Genomic DNA, 21,455 nt, shown 5'->3' on the forward strand with positions numbered 1-21,455 from the left:
GTTAGGTCTACACCCGACTGTGTCCAACTGCCAAGTAAGCATTCGGGAAGACAGCTCACACTGCGACAAGTAACCTATTCTTATGCAAATTACATCAGGTAGGGCTCATTTTAAGTGAGAGGTTATTACTGAAACTGGTCACGACTGCTCAATAAATCCGTTGGTGGGCCTTCACATAGGCTCAGGGTTGTGTGTATAATCAAGAAGGTTGAACTCCTTGGTATAAATGTAATATATGTACGGTTCATTTTGTAGTTGCATGATGCTCAATAAAATTATTTTCAAAATATTAAAGTGATCGCGCATAGCAAATATGTCTTGACTGAATGTGATAGGATTTAATGTCAAATTAATAGGTTCTGTATTTTCCGGAATCTTTTGAATTGCAGTAATTTAATAAAAGATGAACGATTATTTTTTGTAATCGAATGCACCACTGACGTGTTGATTAGGTAACAGCAAATTATGTGTAATTACAGCTCACACTCAGCAAGGTTTTTATGTCTTTTATTGTATGTTTAGTCCTAAAATTGAGAAAAATCCTTCAGCTTGCTGGGTTTCTACTTCAAAGCAAGTTACTGTGTCAAAAAATCTCACTTCCCATAAAAATATATATTCTTTTGCTCTTCAACAAATAATACTACTAAAATAAATTAATTAAAATACAAAAGGGTATAAATATATATATATACTTTATTATTGTCCCTATTAATAAATAAATTTTTGTGTTTTGAATGTTAATTTAATTAAAAGCTGGTTTTGCATAAACAATGACAAATTGTCAAACATTATTTACTGCACATTTACATTTCGGGATACGTGAAATCCGAAACTGGTCAAAAAAAAAAAAAACGAAAGATTATAGGAATATAATTCAAATACTATTTCTGATTATTGATTTTTATATTTACCTTTGGCACATGTTTAGAACTCCTGGAGCAACTGACTTTAATTTTTACATAACTTCATATAATAAAACAAGTACTGTTTATCTTCTTGGACGGTGAAAAGTGTGTAGTCCGATGATTTTTTCATGCAATGAAACGATACCAGCCTTCATGCAGGCACATGTATAGAATTGATATCCTTTTTTTCCTTTTTTAGAATTAAATATGGGATGTATTGATTTGAAAGCAAGTTAAAAATATTAAAGTTAATAGATATTAATATTCCGTAAAAATAAAAATATGAATGTTTCATGACAGTCTTGATTGGACAAGAAGTAGGAAAGAATTATAAATCGGGAAGAAATACATGTGGTGTGTCTGTCCATCAAATGACATCACTGTTTCTTAGGGTTCTACCGCTATGACTGTAAGAAGAGAGGTGTTATAGGAGAAGACCATGACTTGCTTAAATGAGACATCAGCATAATAATAATAATAATAATAATAATCATAATAATTAGCGTTCACTAAACATCAGTGCTACAATATACACAAGATGCCATACAGTTCCAATATTTATACGGTCGCCTGGTCACTGTGTGGATTTGTACTTAATTTAAGTAAATTTGTCAATACGCTTCATTGAACTTCAACACGAATATGAGCCATTAGCTGCGTTCGGATCGCTTCATCAACAACATGGCTGACTAGAGGGTGGCGCTCTGTCTGACTGATTTCAACGGATATTTTCGTTCAGATAATAAAATGTGTCTCTTGTCAGTTGGAGTTTTCATTGCCACTTTATCAGGTAAGCTCGTTTTTCAAGTAGTACGTGCTCTGGGCATATCTTCATAACATGATTTGTTGAAGCAATCCTCACGCCACAGGCTCTCTGCTACATTTTAGTATTATGTATTTTTTTTTACTAAATATCATTAGCTTGGGGATGGGAGCTAGTTTTATGTATAATTCTTTACTTCCAACATTCTGCACTTTTCTTGTATCATATAACCGATTCTTGTGAAAACAGTTTAAGAACTGATAATTTCGAGGTAACTGATTTTTTTAACTCATGACAATGACAGGTAATTCTAGTAAACAGAATTTCTTTAGAATTGATAATAATAAATATGAGACAAAGTAGAAAGTACACCAATTACTTATCTAACCAGAACATGATGCAGGAGAAGAACCTACAATATCGACTTCTCATATAAGCCATTGCTTGCGCAATATTTGCACAGCGTAGTAAGCAAGGAGGTCGTGCAGCAAGCATCACTATAGAAAACGCCCGTCATCTGATTGTGACTCGAACTTCTTTGCCAGTTATAAAATATGTTTATTTTTCAGTGGTGAATGCACAAAATGAGTGGATTTATGCTCACATGTAAGTTATCGAACCAACATATTCATTTCTTAATGCTCTTTAAATAAATTATAGATAAAATGAATAATATGAATTGCGTCTTTTAATATATTTGTTTTATTGATGTAAACATTTCCAAATGATTTGGTATCAAAGAGAAAATAATACAGTTATTACCGATAAAGTGCAAAGATTGATAACTAGCTCTTATCTTATGACTTCATTATTACCGCTAGCTGTACTGGTATAGAAAAAGTAATTAAGGATTTGTGTTCTGTAGATTCCTCAACTGTTGTTCGTGGGTCATCTATTGTTCAGTACTTGTAGTTGTTGGCGTGATCACTACTATCATCGCCTATTGTGTCTGCAAGAACAGAGGGAAGAGAAAAGTGGGTAAGTAAAACGTAGATCTGCACGATTGTGTTAAAACCTTGTTCACTTCAAAATGTTCTATTGTCCATTTTGCTTGTGACGAGTTTTTGTTTTTAGATACATATATGATGAAGAAGTAGCACTCAAAATAAATAAAAATGAATAAAAATATAAATACGTAAGAAATGAGAAGGCTGTAAAATTTAAAGTTAGTTTAGACTGATGTATCAACTTTGAAGGGGTGATAGGTAGGCAAAACTTAATTTCTTACTTAATTTCTGTAATAGTGGCTTAACCACACTTAACGCCAACAAAATTGTCTGTTGAAAGGTGCCTTAGCATTTATCTCTCCGATGAAAACAAAGCAATAAGAGACCTCAACGAACACCATAAATCGAAAATTGGTCTTCACAAAGACTGTTAAGATTAGTAGCCGACTACTTACGTAGAGGTACATTGCGTTTAACACACAAAAAATGATTGCCTTTAGTTTTTAAAAGTTATTTCCTTGAAACCAAATTGTGACTCTCTTGGCGATGGTTATCATTTTCAGTCGTGACAACAGCCTACTTAGGAACACCAAGTACATGTACAGTCATTGTGAGCCAATCGTTCGTTGACCGATATCGACTAAACTTTATGGGCTATCCAGGTTTAACAGCCTAGACTTATTAATTTTTTTTTTTGTACAAAACAGGCATTGAAAACACATCCCTTATTTCTAGCATCCAAAGAGCAGGCTCCCCATTGGACATACACGGTTCAACCTGACTCTATGGGACCTGCTGTTGGATTCGACTACTCCCTGTGTTCGGACGGCATTACCATCCAACCAGACGGGACTTCCATTGTAAGAACATACAACCAGCCCATCAAGCGTACACACGGCGTCTTGGTAGGGAAACCTCTGACCGAGGGCAAACACGTCTTCGAATTTATTTGGCCGACCAATCAACGAGGCTATAATGCCTGTTTGGGTAAACATGTGCTCTTTTCTCATTAAGTTTTTTCAAAAAAAAAAAAAAAAAAAAAAAAGAAGTAAAAAAGAAGCAGAACGCCTAATTAATCATGTAGTCTTTCTTTATTCACTTTTTTAAAGGTTTATGTTTACGAAGAATCAGCTAAGGTAAATTTTCTGTAAAATCATGTCTCTGTCTCTGTCACGCCAAAATGGCGTGCAGGCTTATTAAAACAGGCGCAAAAACCGTTATACTAGTAGAATATTTCGGGCCTAATTCAAACATGGTATTATATCTGTATTCAGGCATTGCAACCCATACCATTTATTTAATAATAGGTGTTGCGACCAAAGATGCGCCCTTGGACACCCAAGGACTGGTCAGCTTGGTTGGTCACACTGATCTGTCCTGGGGTTGGGACATGGTCAGAAGACGGACCATCCGCGAGGGGAAGGTACAGTCTACTTACCCCTCCGCCGCCCTGAACACGGCCATCCCAGACAAGGTGCTGATGTACGTGAATACGGACACGTGCACCGTTGCCTTTGGTACTGATGGCGGCGTGTACTGGGGCCTGGCTTTCACCTATCAAAAGACGGGACACACTCTCTACCCTATGGTCAGTGTGAACCACCCCATGGGACTAGTGAGAATGCGCTACCTTGGGAAAGGTGAGTATTGGTTTTATACAAGCAGCAGACGTGAATCCGATATCCGTTTAAATGTCTTTTGTAATCATTCTTTTGTTTATTTAGCTTTATAGTATTATTTGAAAATTTGTGTAGAAATTCCGAAGCAATACCTCTGTTTGTTATTAAGATTTATGTTGAATACAGACGTTTTGTCATTTATTCAAGATGGATTTTGTTGGAGAGTTGTAAATATATTGCGTAAAAAACGTTTTTTGCTGAAAAAAGATATTGAAATTATTTGCATTTCTTTACTTTAACTATTCAAATAATTATTTTAAGGGAGGGCTGCAGGTTGGAGATTTTATCTTAAATTAAAGGTCTTAGTTTTTTTATTCCTGTTGCAGTCCCCCCTTAAACTTTATTTCTTTTAAATCAATATGTCTAAAATTCATGATCGATCTATTAATCTATTTTCAGCATCTTTGGGCCCTTATCCCGGTCCTGCTGGCGTAAATACAGCTCAACAGATGCCAATCGCACCTGGTGGATACCAAGGCCAGACCTATCCCGGCACCTACCCTGCAACCCTGAAGCCAGAGCACCTTCCTGTTGCTGCAGTTTCTCAGACAGCAGGAGGCGCGCAGTACGATCTTCCACCGTACAATCAGAGTAGGTCTTTATTTTTTCGTTCTGTTAGCAGGGGGCGTCAGGATTTGGCACGGAGATTTGGGTGGGTTCTAGGCGAGGGAACGCATACAGCAGTAGCCTACTGCTGCTTCGTTAATATGTCCTATATATGGTGTTCAAGTTATATTGGTCAAATTTCATTTTTTATTTATTCATTTGTCTTTCTATTTATCTTATTCTTCAGTACGTTTATTTATTTATTTATCTTTGTATTTCGTCAGTCTTTATATTTTTGGGAGGTAAGATGTTTATTCCCAAACCCGCGGATGAAGGGTGAAGTCGAAGCAAGTTGCACAATTTCAATCTAATATTTCCAATGTCATAAATATTGATTAAACATTTGATGCACCAAAGGAAAAAGAACTGTCACTCATGCAACTCTCGCCTTCATTCTTGCAGCTGTTCCAAGCGACCAACTCCTGTACGGCGCCGAGGCGCCTCCAAGTTATGAAGCCGTGCAAGAACAAGACGATATAGACAGACAGAACAACGGTGAAGAGACAAGAGATGCAGATGGACGCTCAAGTGATCTTTACAATGGCATGTCCACTACTACACCTGGTTATTCGCAGACTGGGCCTCAGACCACATCTACGCAAAGTGCGCCACCTACAGGCCATGGCCAATAAGCTTTTTGGGCTGGGCCCTGTTTCATATTAAAGAGAACTTTGGCCTACTTTGACCAAAATTGATTTAGTCGTTGTATTTTTTTTATCATTTATTTGAATGTCACATGGCTTGTTATTAATAATCTATCCTACTATCCTTTTATTATATTGGAATATTTTTGCTGTTTTTTGAGTAATAATAATAATAATAATAATAATAATAATAATAATAATAATAACAACACAACTTTTGAAAGATAGAAAGGAACTAGCCTACTAGCCTACCGATGCCGAAATTGAGAATGTTTTAATATTGGTCTATCTTTATATGGATTTTTTATTGTATAGTAATTATCATGTTATGCAGATTTTACAAACTGGATTTTGTAAAAAAAAAATTTGACTGATTTATAGTTATATGTACTTTTTGTATACTATTCTTATAGGCCTACTACTCTTCCTGTGATAATGAATGGTTTCGATATCTGTAAATTTTGACGAAATGAACATGCATAATAAAGCACCAATAGGTCTTTGTTCTACAGCCTTGTTCAATGTTTTCCACTATTAAAAGCATATGAATTGATTACACATGAGTGCCACGTCCAAACCGCAGCGTTCACTGGTCTTCAAAAGAAAGTATACTTTTAGATCATATATAAATAAGACCAAAGATATCATGATGCGTCCTTTGGACTGAAATTATACAACGTCACTTCGCAGAAACGTAACGTCTTGGAAAAGGATAGGATTGTGTCGTCATAATTCATGTGACGTCACAGTATTTCCGTAGTTACAAAGTCAAAATGGATATGCGAAGACATAAATTTACATGATGTCGATCTTACGATTATTTTTTTGTATTGTACTGAGTTTGCTTAGTTTATTCATATTACATTTTCATCTAAATAAGGACAGGTAAGTAGACAACCTTTGTGCATTGTTTTCTTTCAAATAAGCAAATGTAAAAAAAGAAGTGCTTATTCATAACTTATGTGTTACTTATGCCTTACAGAATATCAGTATTCTCTTAGTAGAAAATTTACAGAGAAATAGGTGGCAAACACTTCTTTGCAAATATTTGCGTTTTTGCACGTTGGTCTGTGCGTTCCTTCATGAATGTTTACACTCTGTTACAGAACCACCGGTGACCAAACTAACGTGTTCATACATATCAATGTTTCCCTGAGTGCCACTGGACTCGGCAGTCCGACAGATGTCTTAAAGCAAAAGATATCTATGAGAGAAATTAGCGAAAACTGCAATCTGTCACTGCCTCCAAAAGATGTGGTGAAACAAGGAAATAATGAAACGTCACCTTCTTTGAGCCTTTCCAAAGACACATTTGATAGATCAAAGATATCTGGCGACGGTGAGCGCTTTTTAATTTTAGAAATTCAAACTTAATAACATACAAAATTTATTTACTGTGATATTTTCATCAAAGACGGTAGGCAAAACAGCAAATAAGGGCTAAAATGTTAAATAACAAAAGAATGCCATTGTAAGCCTTTTTATTTGATGCCTGTGAAATAATTTCAGGCGGTCCCCACCATCGGTGGAATGCAACTTACTTGAAGTCTGTAGCCTATATGTTTCATCAACACGTGATCGAAACCATCAACGATATTAGAAACATGAGTCAAAGTCGTTATTGGATTTTCACACAAAGTTTTGAGACTGCCATCAGTAACGGTTTCAACAACGTTCATGTATTCTCAACATCGATAGGTAAGATTAGTCTCATAGAAAGTGTTTTGACTGATTATGCGTTTCATTTTTTAGCCTAGTATAGATTAAGAAAGAGACAAAATTACTTTCAAATTTTTCAGATACCTTTAAAATTGACTATACTAATTTGTGTCGCTATGAATTTTAAAGTAATTGAAAACTAATGTTAATATCATTTTCTTTCTAGTTAAAAATACTGCGAAATTTGCTGAAATCGGAAAAGCCTCGCTGGAAAATGCCCTCGGCTTATTCAGGAAAGGTTTTCAAGAACAGATTGAGAATGTCATCAATAATGGTTTCTTCAAAGTTCATGTTTTCTCAGCGGCGATAGGTATGATGAATCTTATAGAAAGTGTTTTGACCGGTTATGTGTTTCATCTTTTAGCCTAGTATGGATTAAGAAAGAGACAAAATCACTTGCAAAATTGTTCAGGTAGCTTTAAAATTGGCGAAACATCTCCATGTCGCTATGAATTTCAAAAAAAAAAAAAAAAACTGAAAATTGATGTTACTTTCATTTTTATTTCTAGTCAAAAATACTGCGGAATTTGTTGAAATTGGAAAAACCTCGCTGGAAAATGCCTTGGGCTTATTCAGGAAAAGTTTTCTTGAACAGATCGAGAATGGGATCACTCGCGTGCGACGCTACTTCGTCCCCGAGTCTCCCGCAGAACGAAAGTGTAGAGGCCATTCCAATTGGTATGCCAAAAGTGCATGCACGCTGCTTTTCGAGGCGTCGGCATATCCGTCACACATCGTCTCCACCCTGGCTGAGGGTTATGACAGGTTTGCTGAAGCCGCCGCACGCCTCTTCACGCGAGAAACGTATAGAGATAAAGTGTGCAAAGGTTACGCCAAGATACCTGCCTTAAGGAGAATGTGCGAGACAGGGTTTGATGTGGCGGCAGTGGCCAATGAGATTCTAGAAAATATCCAAGAGACATTCAGCAAATGCTTTCTGCAACCAACACTGGACTTTTTGCAAGGTTCTGTCGACTACGTTTGGAAAGTTGCAGATACACTTTCAACGGCTTATCACGATGGGATGCACCTTGGAAATAGGCTTACAACATACCTGTATCAAAACTTGAACATCAAAGCGGCGAACGGTAGGTATATAATAAAATACCCTATATATAATGCTAGTTAAAACTGTTTTAAAAGCAATTAAATCGAAAAAATTTTGACAATGTACATAAAAAATAGTACCTTAAATATATCTTTTCAATGTCTGGTGAGTCTTACATGCTATTTTACAGTTGTCGTCTTGCCATACAGGAAGAACGTATTTTCCTTTTTTCCAGCACTTGTCTATTATGTGTTGAAGAAGACAGGAGAAAAAGTGACTGACATCTACGTGCGCCTCCCCCGCTTCAATGGTGACCCAATACATGACGGTCTGGTGGTTTTAGCCTGGGGATTCTGCTTCTTGGCCCAGGGGTTGGTTGTGTATTGCGCCAAGAGGAAAATAGCTTATGGTAAGTTCTTAGGATCTGGTATGAAGGTATTGATTGCGTTCGCTGCTTTATTTCATTGTACTGACTTTAGTGAAGCTAATCTGGTCATGTAAATAACAGGGTAAAAATAAGTAAACCATGGATAAATGTTAGAAAAGTGCAGTATTTTTTGTTTATTTTTATCTAGAGTGTACTAAGAAAAACCTCGATATTGTTGTTTTGATTGTTGTGACATTACACTGCGTGACCTGCATTTTTGCCACCAAGGTTGTCTGTTAAATTAAGTTAGATATGCCTAGTACATGTATCTATCTACTCTAAAATTGTTCAGTTTTGTTCTGGAATGCGCTTTCATTTGTTGTTTAAACCATGTAATTTGTTAAAACATTTGCTATTTTTTTTTCATCTGATTCGTTTCGCCCTACCGGTATATTACAATCGTTAAATGGAATAAGTTTACATGATATCGTTAATTCAAATATTATTTTATACTATTAATGAAAAACTTTTCCTCCTAATTTTGTAGACAACAACGTGCGAAGGGCGCGTGCTATGCGCATGCATTTCTCCCGGCAATTGCCACAAGAGGATTACTATGAGAGAATTCTAAGGAAAATAAAAGACCAGTCGCACGAAGATGAAGACGATGAAGTCTTTGAAGACTGTAAAGATATCTTCGACGATGTTGCGGTTGTTTCCGACACCGACAGTGCCGAAACAACAGATGATTTGATCAACGATTCTGGAATATGTGCCGACAGTTCTTTTGAAGACACAAAAGATGTTGCACCTGCTGCCCCGGCAGCTGAACAGCCAACTCTGCCCTCTTCAGAAAAAGGCAGGGAAGACCAGGTCATGCTCGAGACGGAGACTACTGCGACACAACATAGTGGCGGAAATGAAGAAGTGAAAGATGACAGGGGAGGACTGTCTCTTTTTTCCGCCGTCGATGTAGTTGCTCAAGAGCCTGAACTGGAGGCTGCTGTACAGAAAGAGGACCAGAGTGGCAAACCAGACGGAGAATACACAGGGAGACAGACTGAGGAAGTAGACGAGGGAGAGAAGAGAGATTATGATCTTCCAACTGTTGAAGCTGTCACCCAGAAAAATAAGGCCACAGATCTGCTGGGTTGGGAGATCACGTCTGCTTCAGTCTTCACTGTTGTTAAAGAAGATCAGTGCCAAAACGCACCCAAAGCAGATGACAGAACTAAGAAAGAGGAACAGCAGAGTGAAGTAGCCGAAGAAACCAAAGAGGAGCAACGCGAAGGCTCACCTGAACAAGGAGAAAACTTGCCTGAACCAGAGGATGAGCCGAACCTAGAGGACTATTTAGAGGTTGCACAAGGAGGCAAGGAAGACTTGCCTAACGCAGGATCTTCTGCGGTTACCCAGGAGTGTAGTCGCACGCCTGGGATGGACAAAAACAACAAGGACGACAAAGAAAGACATCATCTTGTTACAGAACCAGAGGTAAGTTTCTGCTTGTTTGTTTTTCACCTTTTTATGGGAGTTTAGGAAAAGTGTACTATAGTCTTTCGAATAAAGAAGTGTTTGCTTTTGTTGTCTACAACAGCAATATGTTCTAGATTTCTATTTAGCTTTAACCTCCGCCTTTTCTGTCCCTCCAATAACCATCTTTATCATCAGTCCTTCTTCGTTTACATTAAAAACTTAAAATATTGGCATTTCCAAAAAAAAATCACTTTTTTATTTTAATTAATATTTCTTTCAGGAGACAAAAGATCTCCTGACACGCAGCACCCCAGATGAAGACGTGGATGAAGCTCGGAGAAAGTTAATCATCGCAGATGCAATAGAGCAAATTCGTTCCTGGGAGGGCCCGGCCGCTCGGGTTCGTGTGTGCGAGTCAAAGTGCTGGAAGAACACATTTTATAAAATCGGCCGTGCCGCTTGGATTGTGTTAAAATATATTCTAGAACATCCAGAGCTGTTCTAAGACTGCTGTTATTTATTTATTTATTTATTAAGCATGAGATGTTTTTTTCAAACCCAGCATTGATACATGATAATTTATGGTCATAGACAGGGTCTTTTGGGATATGTACATATTTTCAAATATACAATGACATTTATGTTATGGAATTGCACAAACGTTCATGTTCATAGTATGTCAGGCTCCATGATGACGCAAAAGAAATCCTAATTTAACATTTTCTGGCTTCACAATAGAAATTCATTCAAAAATATTCAGTATCAAAACAATAGTAACAACAAATATTGTAAAACTGGCATGTTATTATCATTTGAAAAGAAAAAGAAACCAATAAAGAAAATTCACTTGTCTTAAATTTAGTTCTGCGTGACATGACTTTTGCATTTACAAAGTTTCCGGCGTGTGCGTGTTTGTGCGTGTGTGTGTGTAGGGGGCGCATTGAAATTAATAATACCATGCAGTGGTCTTTAATATGTATTCAAAGGGATACAGGGACATTAAAATCACTCGGCTTTGTTTCGTATTAAACCGTCTCTCTAATCTGCCCTTGGTCGCAAACTGACAGTTTTTATGCTGGTACTTTTGTTAAATCCGCCGGATGAACACAATCAGAAGTAGGCCTACAATACTACATCAAGCATGGAAATACAATTAAGAATCTTTTCTTGGAATATCTCAGAACATGATGACACATTAAATTGTCAAAACCATACCAATTACACCAATAAATCGCATTGCAGTATGGGTTTATGTAAACTATGCAAGTCATCAATAGGCCCATGTTAGACGGGCCCCTGTTAATAATTGGTCCCTATTGACACGATTGTGCTTTCTGACTAACGACGTAAAATGATATCACACGCAATGAACCTTTGACCTCCTTAGACCTAAGTCTTGGAACTATCATCGGCTTCTTGGGACTTACGTCGACCCTTAACGAAAAGAGGCAATTAACAAAAATCACATTTGTCTGCAGGCAGAATTGCATTTTGTGTGGCTTTTTTTGGCGCACCTTACACAATGATAATATGAATTGTACAGATTGTGTTTTGGGTTGTGACACTTACTAGCGCAACTAATACAATCAAAGTCTTTACAGGCAAATTTGCGTTTTTAGTAAGGACTGACGCAACTTACACCATTAGCGGTGGGTTTCGTCTTCATTGAGATCATGAGGGAATAGTATTTGTACTTATTGTGATTAAATTGAGCTATTGAATGTAATAACCGAAATAACCGAATGAATGACAGTTACAGCCTGGTTTTGCTAATGCTAGTGATAAATTTTACATTCTCTGATGCAGCATGCACCACAACCATTCAGTTGCTTTACATTTTTCTGGGATGTTTTTCCAACTGAAGCAAACGGATGCCTGGGACTGCCGACTGCTACTATTATCAATGCTATCAGTCCATTTTTCGCACAGTTGCAGCATGGTACACTTCAGTTCAGTTCATTTCTTGCTGATTTCCTTGCAACATAGAATTCCACAACACACTTAATTGCTGCTAGGTATTACTTATACAGATCTTCCTGCTGAAGCAAAAAGATAAGTAAGTAATACTTGATGCTGTTGAATCCATTATCTTCTGTCTGTGCCTACTCGAATAATTTTAATCTATTAGTCAAGAGCTCTTGACAATAAAGTCTACCTATAAAAAGGGTATGTTTGGCTTGAGATAAGCAACAATATCCTTTCTTCTATCAGTTAGCAGTAATGTAAATGGCTAACAAATCAAGTTGCAGGATTTGCCTCACGGGGAGTCTCGCCTTGTGTACTTGGATAATGTCGTGGGTACTACATTTAAGTGTGACATTTAAAATGATACAGAAGTTTTGGATAATTGATTTCGATCGATTTGCAAGGTTACATGCTTAAAAGGATTCTAGGAAAAGTGTCTTGCAAAATCATCTAATGGATTCTATCACGTTACTTACGCTAATAGGCTAGCAGTTTTGATGGTATGTTTCACTGGCCCTTAGAGTACGATCTTGCCAAAATATATTTTTCTTTATTTCAATTAAATGTAAAATAAACAAAAAAATAAATAAAATCCTAACTCAGCGAATATGACCGTTTTATTTCAAATTAACACTTATTTCAGAATATTTCTGAATGGAATCCTGCTGAACACAGCTTTTATAACAGTCATGTGAATGGAACCAGGTGAAAAATAATAAGTGTATTAAAAATAAATTGTACAATTGTTTTAATAAATGAATGGAATGCAAGCAGCCCATATATTGCAAGAGTTTATAACAGATATCCTATACTGCAAAGTACCATATGAACAATTTAGATGATCCATTACACCTTATGGAATTAATTCAAAATGCTGTGTTTGAAAATAAACTAATGACAGATATCATATGAATTTCATATCCCCTGCTAACAAATAATTATACTAAATTAATGTTCAATGCAATTTTTGCTGCATTTCTATTAAAAAAATGTTATCCCAAATTTAACATAAAATTTTTGCTGATGCAACACTAAAAAGCTCTTTTTAAATTGTGTTTTACAACAGAATTGTTGTCAAGTTGAAGGAGGATTTGTAAACGAAAAAGTGAATGTCAAACTTAAAATGACCTTTTAAACAATCAAATTTATTCAAAGCTTTCTATCATTTTCCAAGAACCAAAGTAAATTCAAGGGTATGCTTAAATGGAAAATTAATTTTTCTGAAAAATTCAGAAATTTTCCCTTTGTCATGCTCTCCAAATCAACAATCCATAAATCTGTTTTTCCGTTCTTAATATTTCCCATTATCATTTATATTCACCAGTCTCTTCCTCCATGAAAGTCAGACTCAAGCACAGGTTAAGGATCGTGGTTCTAGGGATGATTTTGGATGTAGTACACCTCAATGATTAGAAAAAGTGTTAAAATTTCCAGGAAAATTAATATTTGCTTTATAAAGGTCTAACACCCATTGTATGCTCAAGCACACCATGTCAAAAGTTCTCAGGAGTTAGTGGCTAAAACCTGTACCACCTTTTGTATCTCACATTATTATGATACTGTCTAATTTTGGCAAGTTTCATTACATAATGTTGTGATCACCTATAAACTCAAAATTTTGGAAGGGATAATACTCAAAGCAGCTATACATTTCATCATGGATAACACCTCATAGATTCACACAACAAGTCACATAGCACCAAATCATTGCTTTATGATATAAAAATCCTAACAATATGTACTCAACCTAAGGTGTGTTTTCACTATGTTTGCTGGAGCCACACTTAGTATGATTGGAACCCAAACTACTTGTAAGAGGAACTGTTTTCCTAATTTCAGGAAGTAAATGTTCTATTGCTATCCATCTATAGTCCCACCTACTGCTTATCTTAATAAGAATAAAATAAGGATTTCATTGTGGAGATTGCAATCAAGCCTGCACTTTATGAAGTTAAAACTGAAACATTTCTTTCTTGGAAACCTTCTAAATGCTCACGTACTAATCTTTGAACTGACAATATATCATATTAACCCCAAGAACATATAATTATACCTACACAAAATTCATCTATATTTCTGATTTCTTATAAATCAATAAATAACATAACAATAGTAATTATATATATATATTCAATTAAAAAGTTTTGAAACTTATTTGCTAAAACTGGAAACAAGTGAGCACTTATTAAATGCATTATGAAATATACATGGATACAACATGCACCTATATAATGTGAGACATTGGGTCGATTCATACACATAACCTGCGCAATAACTGTCACACACTGGTAAAAAAAAAGACATTCATATTACGAAAGATGTTGAGAACTTAGGTTTCAGATGTGGTGTATTTTATGCATACACGTTCCATGCATGAATGCTTTGTAGTAAACTGTTTTGTCAGTAAGTTTTTCATCATATCCACTCATGCTTCACACTCCCTGACATGCATTTCACACACACACACACATGCGCACGCACACACACACACAGATCACTGACTGGTATTCTATCTACACAATAACCCCCTAACAACCCTAACCATGTTACTGTCACAAAAAAATGGATACTAATAAATGCACCTTTGGTCTCAAAGCTCAGATCTTTAGTCTTCACAACCAACAAGGGGGGGGGGTAACCCTTGCCACTTGGAGAAATTTCTAGCTGCCAGCCAGTTTATACACCCAGAAGTTCAGAAATTACTAAAAATCAATGACCACTATAAGCATGCCTCAGCTGGTGGACCAGTGGATGTAAGTTTCCAGTTATCTGTGAAACTTGGGGCACGCCAAAAACTTAACTGGACTATAAAGGCAATTTGCTGATAACACATTTCTTATCCCATACCTTTGTCAAGAAAACACTATTTTTTGTAATTGAAGTGTTTGGGAACCGTTCTGATACCTTAGAGAGCTTGCCATTACATACTTTCTACCTATTAATTAATCTGGCTGAGATATAAGCTCAAGAAGGAATGGCATGGTTTTGGACATAGTTCAACTTAAATATTAAACTTCGGTATACATGATAATGACTGGATAATAGTGCAATGCATTATACAAGAACATTATATATCAAATTAAATGTTATTCTCTCAACACATTTTCAATAACAAATTCCCATCAAAAGTTTTGCTACTTTTTAAATCATTTTTCAGAAATAATGTTAATGAAGGCATGTATAAGACTTCTGAAAGGGGGAGGGGGGCAAACACGAGCTTCATTTAAAACTTTAGATCTTACCTTTATTTATTGAGTGATGCAGTTCAAAACGGAAAATATAGATTTAAATTTCTCCTGATTTAAATAAAATTAGAGTGACCTGTACCAAGATTTGTTAGCCTCAACAAGGCTGCCTTCCATCTTTTGAAAAAGAATATTTTTAGCCTGTTTTGGGTTCTAGATTTATTGAGTTTAAGTTTTATAATGATCAAACCAGACAAAAGAAATCCCCTTTCAAAAGTCTTTGGTGTCCCTAAAATGAAATTTTTCATAAATGTCTCTGATTCAAATAATGAAGCTTTGTGGCTCCCAGCACCTTCAGTTTTTATATCCATTTCTTTTATCATTCTAATGACAAATATTAACAACAATTAAATATTGGTAGCAATAAAAAAGTTATATAAGCTATTTGCTCAACAGGTATGTTATCCCCATACAACCTGGAGAGAGAATGGAAGATTTCAATTAACTGCCTTAAAATGCTTAACTGATACCTCTAACGCACATTTTCTGCTTTCACCCAGAGTTGGATGAAATAATTTTTCTGCGTTCAACATATTTTCTTCCTAAATGCCAATTTTTAACTAAGTCGTTCTCTGTTACAGTTCTACTTGTGGCCATATCTTAATAAGTCAGGGAGAAACTCTCTGTTGTATAGCTGTTATATATACATAAATATATATCATTCTGTGTATAAATATATTATACATTGTCAGTTGCCTTGATTGTCTCCCTGTTTCACAACTCTCAAGATCATCACCCGCAGCATCCAGACTTCTGTTTTTCTTGATCAACATATTCTTCCAGACAAAACTTGGGATCATTTGGGTTTCTTGTCTGCTTGTTTTTCAAGTCTCTGGAATGTTGATTTAGAACGAACATGAACATCAGGCCAATAGAAATTGGCGAGGAAAAATAAAATATCACATCTGCTTCTTTACCAAAAAAAAATTTTTAAGTTGCCCTAGTGACTAGAAAAATACATGTATTTCAGTCTGTCCAGACCCTTTCTTAACTTTCCCTTTAAAACATCTGATTGCAAGAAGCACTGCTCACCTAACACAATAATCTTGTTCAATGGTCTGGGGCTAGTTTCACAAAAGAACCTAAACCCCTTTTTCACATTCTGAGTGATACATTTAACTGGACCGGTCCACTTTGACAGGTCACACCACTGAATAACTCTACAGGGAGCCAGGAGGCTTCATTCCATGTCACAAGTTCCTACTGTTTAGCAAGGTCTATAGTAGTCAATCTTTCAAAGTAAACCAGCCCAGTTTAAGGTTCCACTTGATGTGAAAAGGGCCTGAGATCTAAGACAGGTCCAGGCTTTTAGTTCAAACTTGGTAGAGGTCAGTTTCCTTCTTATCTCTGAAAATATGGGTGTTCAAGGCCTGGCCCTGGTTCCACAAAAGAACTCAAAAAATTATGCAAGGTTGCACCTCACTTTCAAACTGAATTTTGCTTTGTGTCAATTGAGATTAATTTTGTACATGGTCTTCCATTAAACATTAGGTGACTGTGGGTCTTGAACACTGGCCACATTTTTTCCTTTAGCAAAACAAACAAAATACACTATTATAGTGGGTTACTAAGTGGTCTAACTTGGGTCAAAGTAGACTGAAAAATCTTTATATTAGAATTAAGACCAACTTTGGGTTTCAAGTTCTTTAGGGAAACCCACCCCAGGTTTTAATCCATTATACTGCCTACCTCGCAATAGCCATAAATGCCAACTCCACATTCATTCCCGTTTTTGCACTCGTCTCCATGAAGGCCACACCATGGTCCTGGAAAGTGCATTCAACACATCTCTAAATACTGAGTGAAAACTAAGCAAATGTAATATATAGATCTCTCCCCACAGCAGAGCATGTTATTCAACAGTGGTGTCTTCTCTGCTGTAATATGAATGGGCAGAGATGTACACTAGCACCAGTGATATCATTCAATACTCTGATGGTACCCCCCCCCCCACTTCTTAGCACCTGAAGTGATCAAAATGCACAGAAAATGACTGTAAATGAGAAACTATTGCTCAACTTAATTCAAGAAAGTGATAATGTGAAACACAGTTTGGGGTCATCAATTTTTATCATCATTTTCTCAAGTTTACAAAAAAAAGACTTTTTCCAGCCCCTCCAGAGAGAAGCAAGTGAAAGGCTAAAAGTGATGACTTTTGACAACAATTTGGATCATCATTTTTATTATTTTTCAAAAGTATACAAAGACAGTTAATGGCATGGTTAAAACCTCCCCCCCCCCCCCCCCCCCCCCCCCGGACTCGTGGAAATGATGATAAAAACAATGCCCTCTTACTGTATGTATTAAATAATGCCCACGAGCCCAATCTACACGATACCATGCTGAGCAAAAGCAAGGTATGCTATCATGTATATTGGGGTAGGGGGCAGCAGTGCATTATTTGTCAAACATACAATGGGAAATCATACGTTTCCTTTCCCAAATCCCCAATTTAGCATAGAATGCACTGTTATCACCCCTGGTATGTGATCTGTAGTATATTCTGTGTAAATGTTTACTATACTAAGGCTCCGTTCACATGAAAAATCTATTTTCTAAAAATCTAAAAATCTTGTGATCACGGTCTGTGCCCTGAATACCCCACGGCATAATTACTGGCAGCGCTAAGAATTAATTACAGCTTTGGAAGAAACTGGCTTGCGCCAACATTAACATATTTTTTTACAAATGTTATATTTTCACCACAGTTACCTTTGCCAACTTTTCTCCATCTTCCCTTCTGACCCGCCTCTCTTGGGTCGAATCAGCTTTGTTGCCTAGCAACATTATCACAACGTCATCTTGTGCATATTCCCTAATTTCTGATAACCAGGCCTATAAAGTAACATAATATAACATACACACAGAAGTAAAACCAATAATCATTACTAGGGTGATAATAATTTTTACAGTTCATCTCTTTTTATTTTAATATAAGAAACAACTGGGATTTAATTTTTTTTCTAATTCAATTAATATGATGTAAAATTTCTTAATATAATTCTTGTTATTTGATTTTATTAAGTTGACACTACATCAGTATAGGCAATATAATAGCTTGTTTTACTTACTCTGATGTTGTCAAAGCTTGATTTGCTTGTAATGTCATACAGCAAAAGCAATGCTACAATTGTGAAACAATTACATTATCAACCATAATCATGCACAATGCAAATCAAACAGATATAATAATATCTTAAAATTAATTATTCTATCAATCATAAAATTCCATCAGTAAAATTAAATATTAATCTATCTATCACTGTTACAATTCTATAACCTTCATTATTACAGTCAAATTTTCATAACACCCCTTGTACATTTTAATGAAATTGCCTTGAAATCTTTAAGCTTCAAGCTTCCCTTAATGAAACATCACTTCTATTATTTGCATTCACATTCTGTTTTCGTTCTAAATCAACATATGTAAAACTGCATGGAAAGAGAAATTTTAAGAATACTATGTTTGCAAAAATTCATATGCGCTCTGTTCTATACACATATTCCACATGCACCACACATATACCACTACATCAGGTACTAATATTCCTTTATTAGAATACTTCATCCTGCTTGGAACTTTTTCTCAGTCTTTCATTTTGGTGCTTAGTTTTGGCTTTAACAGTTAAAATCAGGCTATTGATCTAACAGAGTTTTACAAAAGATGGTTTTCACTATAGATGTAGCCAATATACCTTCCATAGCTACTGTCACTACCAAGGGTAAAAATTATAGACAAGAAAATCACAATTTGCTTTTGGTACTTAATCATAATTTAAAATGATATGAACTGCCTTTCAGATTCTTTGTAGAATCCAATTGACTATTATACGTAGCAGACTTTGTTAAGACCGGATTTCAACTTTGGTATTTTGCGAAACAGACCGCTAATTTAAATACTCATTAGAGTAAGCTAGAACACTGACCAATAGCAGTTTCTGATATATTAAGGGAGGGGGGGTAAGGGTACAGGGGGAGGGGGGATTTCTCATAAATCCCATGTGTATAATAGCAAACTTTAAATTAAAATTTAAGAAATGGACAACTAACAAAAATTCTACATCCTGGTATTCAAAGCAAATATCAACAAAGACAAATACATTTTTTAAAGATTTGAATTTGTAAAACAAAGTATCTATAGTTTGTCATCAAATTTATAGTTTGCAGTGATATTGCATGAAGACACTTTCAACTGTGTGGCAAACAAATACACATACCATGCCACAATTTGACGCAGTACACAATGTAGAAATATAAAAAAAAGCAAATACAACATGCACCCCCTCCCCCTAACTAGTAGCAACTTCAAATTGTGTATGCAAATGTGTGTATATGCATGTGATTTACTTTTCTACTGCAGAAAAACTAAACATTCTTTTTATTACACATAAAAATAAAATGTCCTATGATTTTGACAAGTTTAATATTAAGCAAAATATTTTAAACAAATAGCATAAAAATTCCACTGAAATAAGGATTGCATGATTATAGCACTTCCTGCCTGTAGAAGCTGAACTTTAAGCAATGGTTGACAGTTACCAGAGAAAACAGTTTTAAACATAATCTGAACTTTAAAATCACATTTGACACCAGCCTGTACTTTCTTCAGATGATTATTCTCAACAAATGTATGTAATTTGACAGAATTTTCCTACATGGCCCAACATGTATTTGTATATATGTGCATTATCTTATTCTTTATCCCTACAGCCCTATGATTTGACTTGTACTTAGGTTATTTATATATTTATCTATTCATTTATTTATTTATATTGGCATTTTCTTTTACTTGCAATTTTACTATCTCTATGTATAAGCATAAACCATGCTTAACTGAGCACACATAATAGTACGTTAAACATCTTATGTAGCATTTCAATATTTCATTATAAATATTGTAAACTGCCTCCATGTTTATATCTTTTTCCATAGTTTTCATCACAACTAAGCAAACACTGGCTAGGGAAGTAACAAATGTGAAACCTGAGCAGCATTATAACAAGATGCCAGCCAAAGCAAGCTGTGATGGACCAGACCATTCAAGTAGTACAATGTGACATAGTCTTTCATCATCTGCCATTATAACATACATTATAACTATATATTCATAAATCATTAGCTGCATTTGTACCATGTGCATCTCGGTAATATGCATGTGTAATGCTCCTGAACCTCTCCTGCCCCGCTGTGTCCCATATCTGTAATACGACAACAGAGAGCTGTGATGTCATACCACTATATATAACACACCAGTGATGTCATAACACTACATAACACAAGTGTGATGTCATATCACAATTGTGATGTCATAGTACTACATATATCACATCTGCACATCATACCAGCATATACCACAAGAACCAAATTGTTCATATACACATGCATGCACATCATATTAGGTTTATATGTATCTGCCTTACCTGCACTGCTGGTGTCTCCTAACTATAACCATTAAAGTTTCTAAGTCTTGCTTATGAAAAATACACACACCACCACCACTGTAATATCACTCACCACATAAATACAACACCGACGCTACAAAAGCCAACATTAAGTTAAAACTAAAGATGAGGCATAAATGAAATGAAAGCTGAATATGATGTGAAAATCCAAAATTTTCCTATGATTATTTTCCCAAAGTAAAAAAATATTAATTTGTTTTCTTTGGTACATAGCAATGTCACCGGTGACCGACTTTTTTTTTCTGAACCAGCAGGAAAATATCTGCAATTTTGTAATACAACACAGACGCTACAAACGACTAAATGACTTGATATTCTCAATCAAATGTGAAGTTAGCTTTGGGTTAGACTTTCACAAGAAAATTGATGGCTTTCCGTTTGCAGTAACCACTGACTAAGGTGGCTATGTCTATGATCTGTTTCCCCAATGCATCAATGCAGTTCCATTGATGTACTTTAACTCTTGTGCCATTGTAAATTAGCACTTCTTTGATCAAGGGATTCAAGGCAAGCCATGCAAGTGTCAGAATAATGAAGACGTCTCCCAAGAGATGACAACAGCAGAAGAAATAATTCAGTACCAAAATGAATGTACATGGCTTTTCTTCCTCAGTACTCCCAACCTGGAT

General features: G+C 35.7%; 3 protein-coding genes across 7 annotated transcripts in view; 2 read left to right on the top strand and 1 right to left on the bottom strand.

The window, feature by feature from the left end:
* Positions 1 to 1,553: 1,553 nt before the first annotated feature.
* On the top strand, positions 1,554 to 6,048 carry LOC106171413 (uncharacterized). Its single transcript, XM_013551752.2, has 7 exons — positions 1,554 to 1,695; positions 2,238 to 2,274; positions 2,534 to 2,646; positions 3,351 to 3,602; positions 3,923 to 4,255; positions 4,694 to 4,885; positions 5,303 to 6,048. Exons 1-7 carry the CDS (start codon positions 1,653 to 1,655, stop codon positions 5,530 to 5,532), a joined length of 1,200 nt encoding a protein of 399 aa, XP_013407206.2. The 5' UTR covers positions 1,554 to 1,652; the 3' UTR covers positions 5,533 to 6,048.
* A 687-nt stretch (positions 6,049 to 6,735) lies between these two features.
* Positions 6,736 to 10,659, top strand: LOC147763488 (uncharacterized). Its single transcript, XM_087003162.1, has 7 exons — positions 6,736 to 6,883; positions 7,054 to 7,242; positions 7,430 to 7,573; positions 7,773 to 8,351; positions 8,547 to 8,720; positions 9,226 to 10,172; positions 10,435 to 10,659. The coding sequence occupies exons 1-7, from the start codon at positions 6,751 to 6,753 to the stop codon at positions 10,657 to 10,659; spliced, it is 2,391 nt and encodes a 796-aa protein (XP_086859288.1). The 5' UTR covers positions 6,736 to 6,750.
* A 2,059-nt stretch (positions 10,660 to 12,718) lies between these two features.
* The window catches only part of LOC106171425 (ras-related protein Rab-26), a 30,155-nt gene continuing 21,418 nt past the window's right edge, over positions 12,719 to 21,455 (bottom strand). For 3 of the 5 annotated variants that reach the window (XM_013551770.3, XM_013551775.2, XM_013551772.3), the window contains exons 4-8: positions 20,496 to 20,562; positions 18,436 to 18,488; positions 18,077 to 18,199; positions 17,054 to 17,130; positions 12,719 to 16,196 (exon numbers count right to left, since the gene is read on the bottom strand). In XM_013551770.3, coding sequence (XP_013407224.1) covers positions 16,097 to 16,196; positions 17,054 to 17,130; positions 18,077 to 18,199; positions 18,436 to 18,488; positions 20,496 to 20,562 — 420 coding nt within the window. In that variant the 3' untranslated portion in view covers positions 12,719 to 16,096. The remainder of the gene's footprint in view (positions 16,197 to 17,053; positions 17,131 to 18,076; positions 18,200 to 18,435; positions 18,489 to 20,495; positions 20,563 to 21,455) is intronic. The other 2 variants (XM_013551771.3, XM_013551773.3) reach the window with 1 other exon arrangement.

This window comes from Lingula anatina, chromosome 2 (assembly GCF_051362555.1).
Source record: "Lingula anatina isolate TDL-2025a chromosome 2, LinAna3.0, whole genome shotgun sequence".
NCBI lineage: Eukaryota > Metazoa > Brachiopoda > Lingulata > Lingulida > Lingulidae > Lingula > Lingula anatina.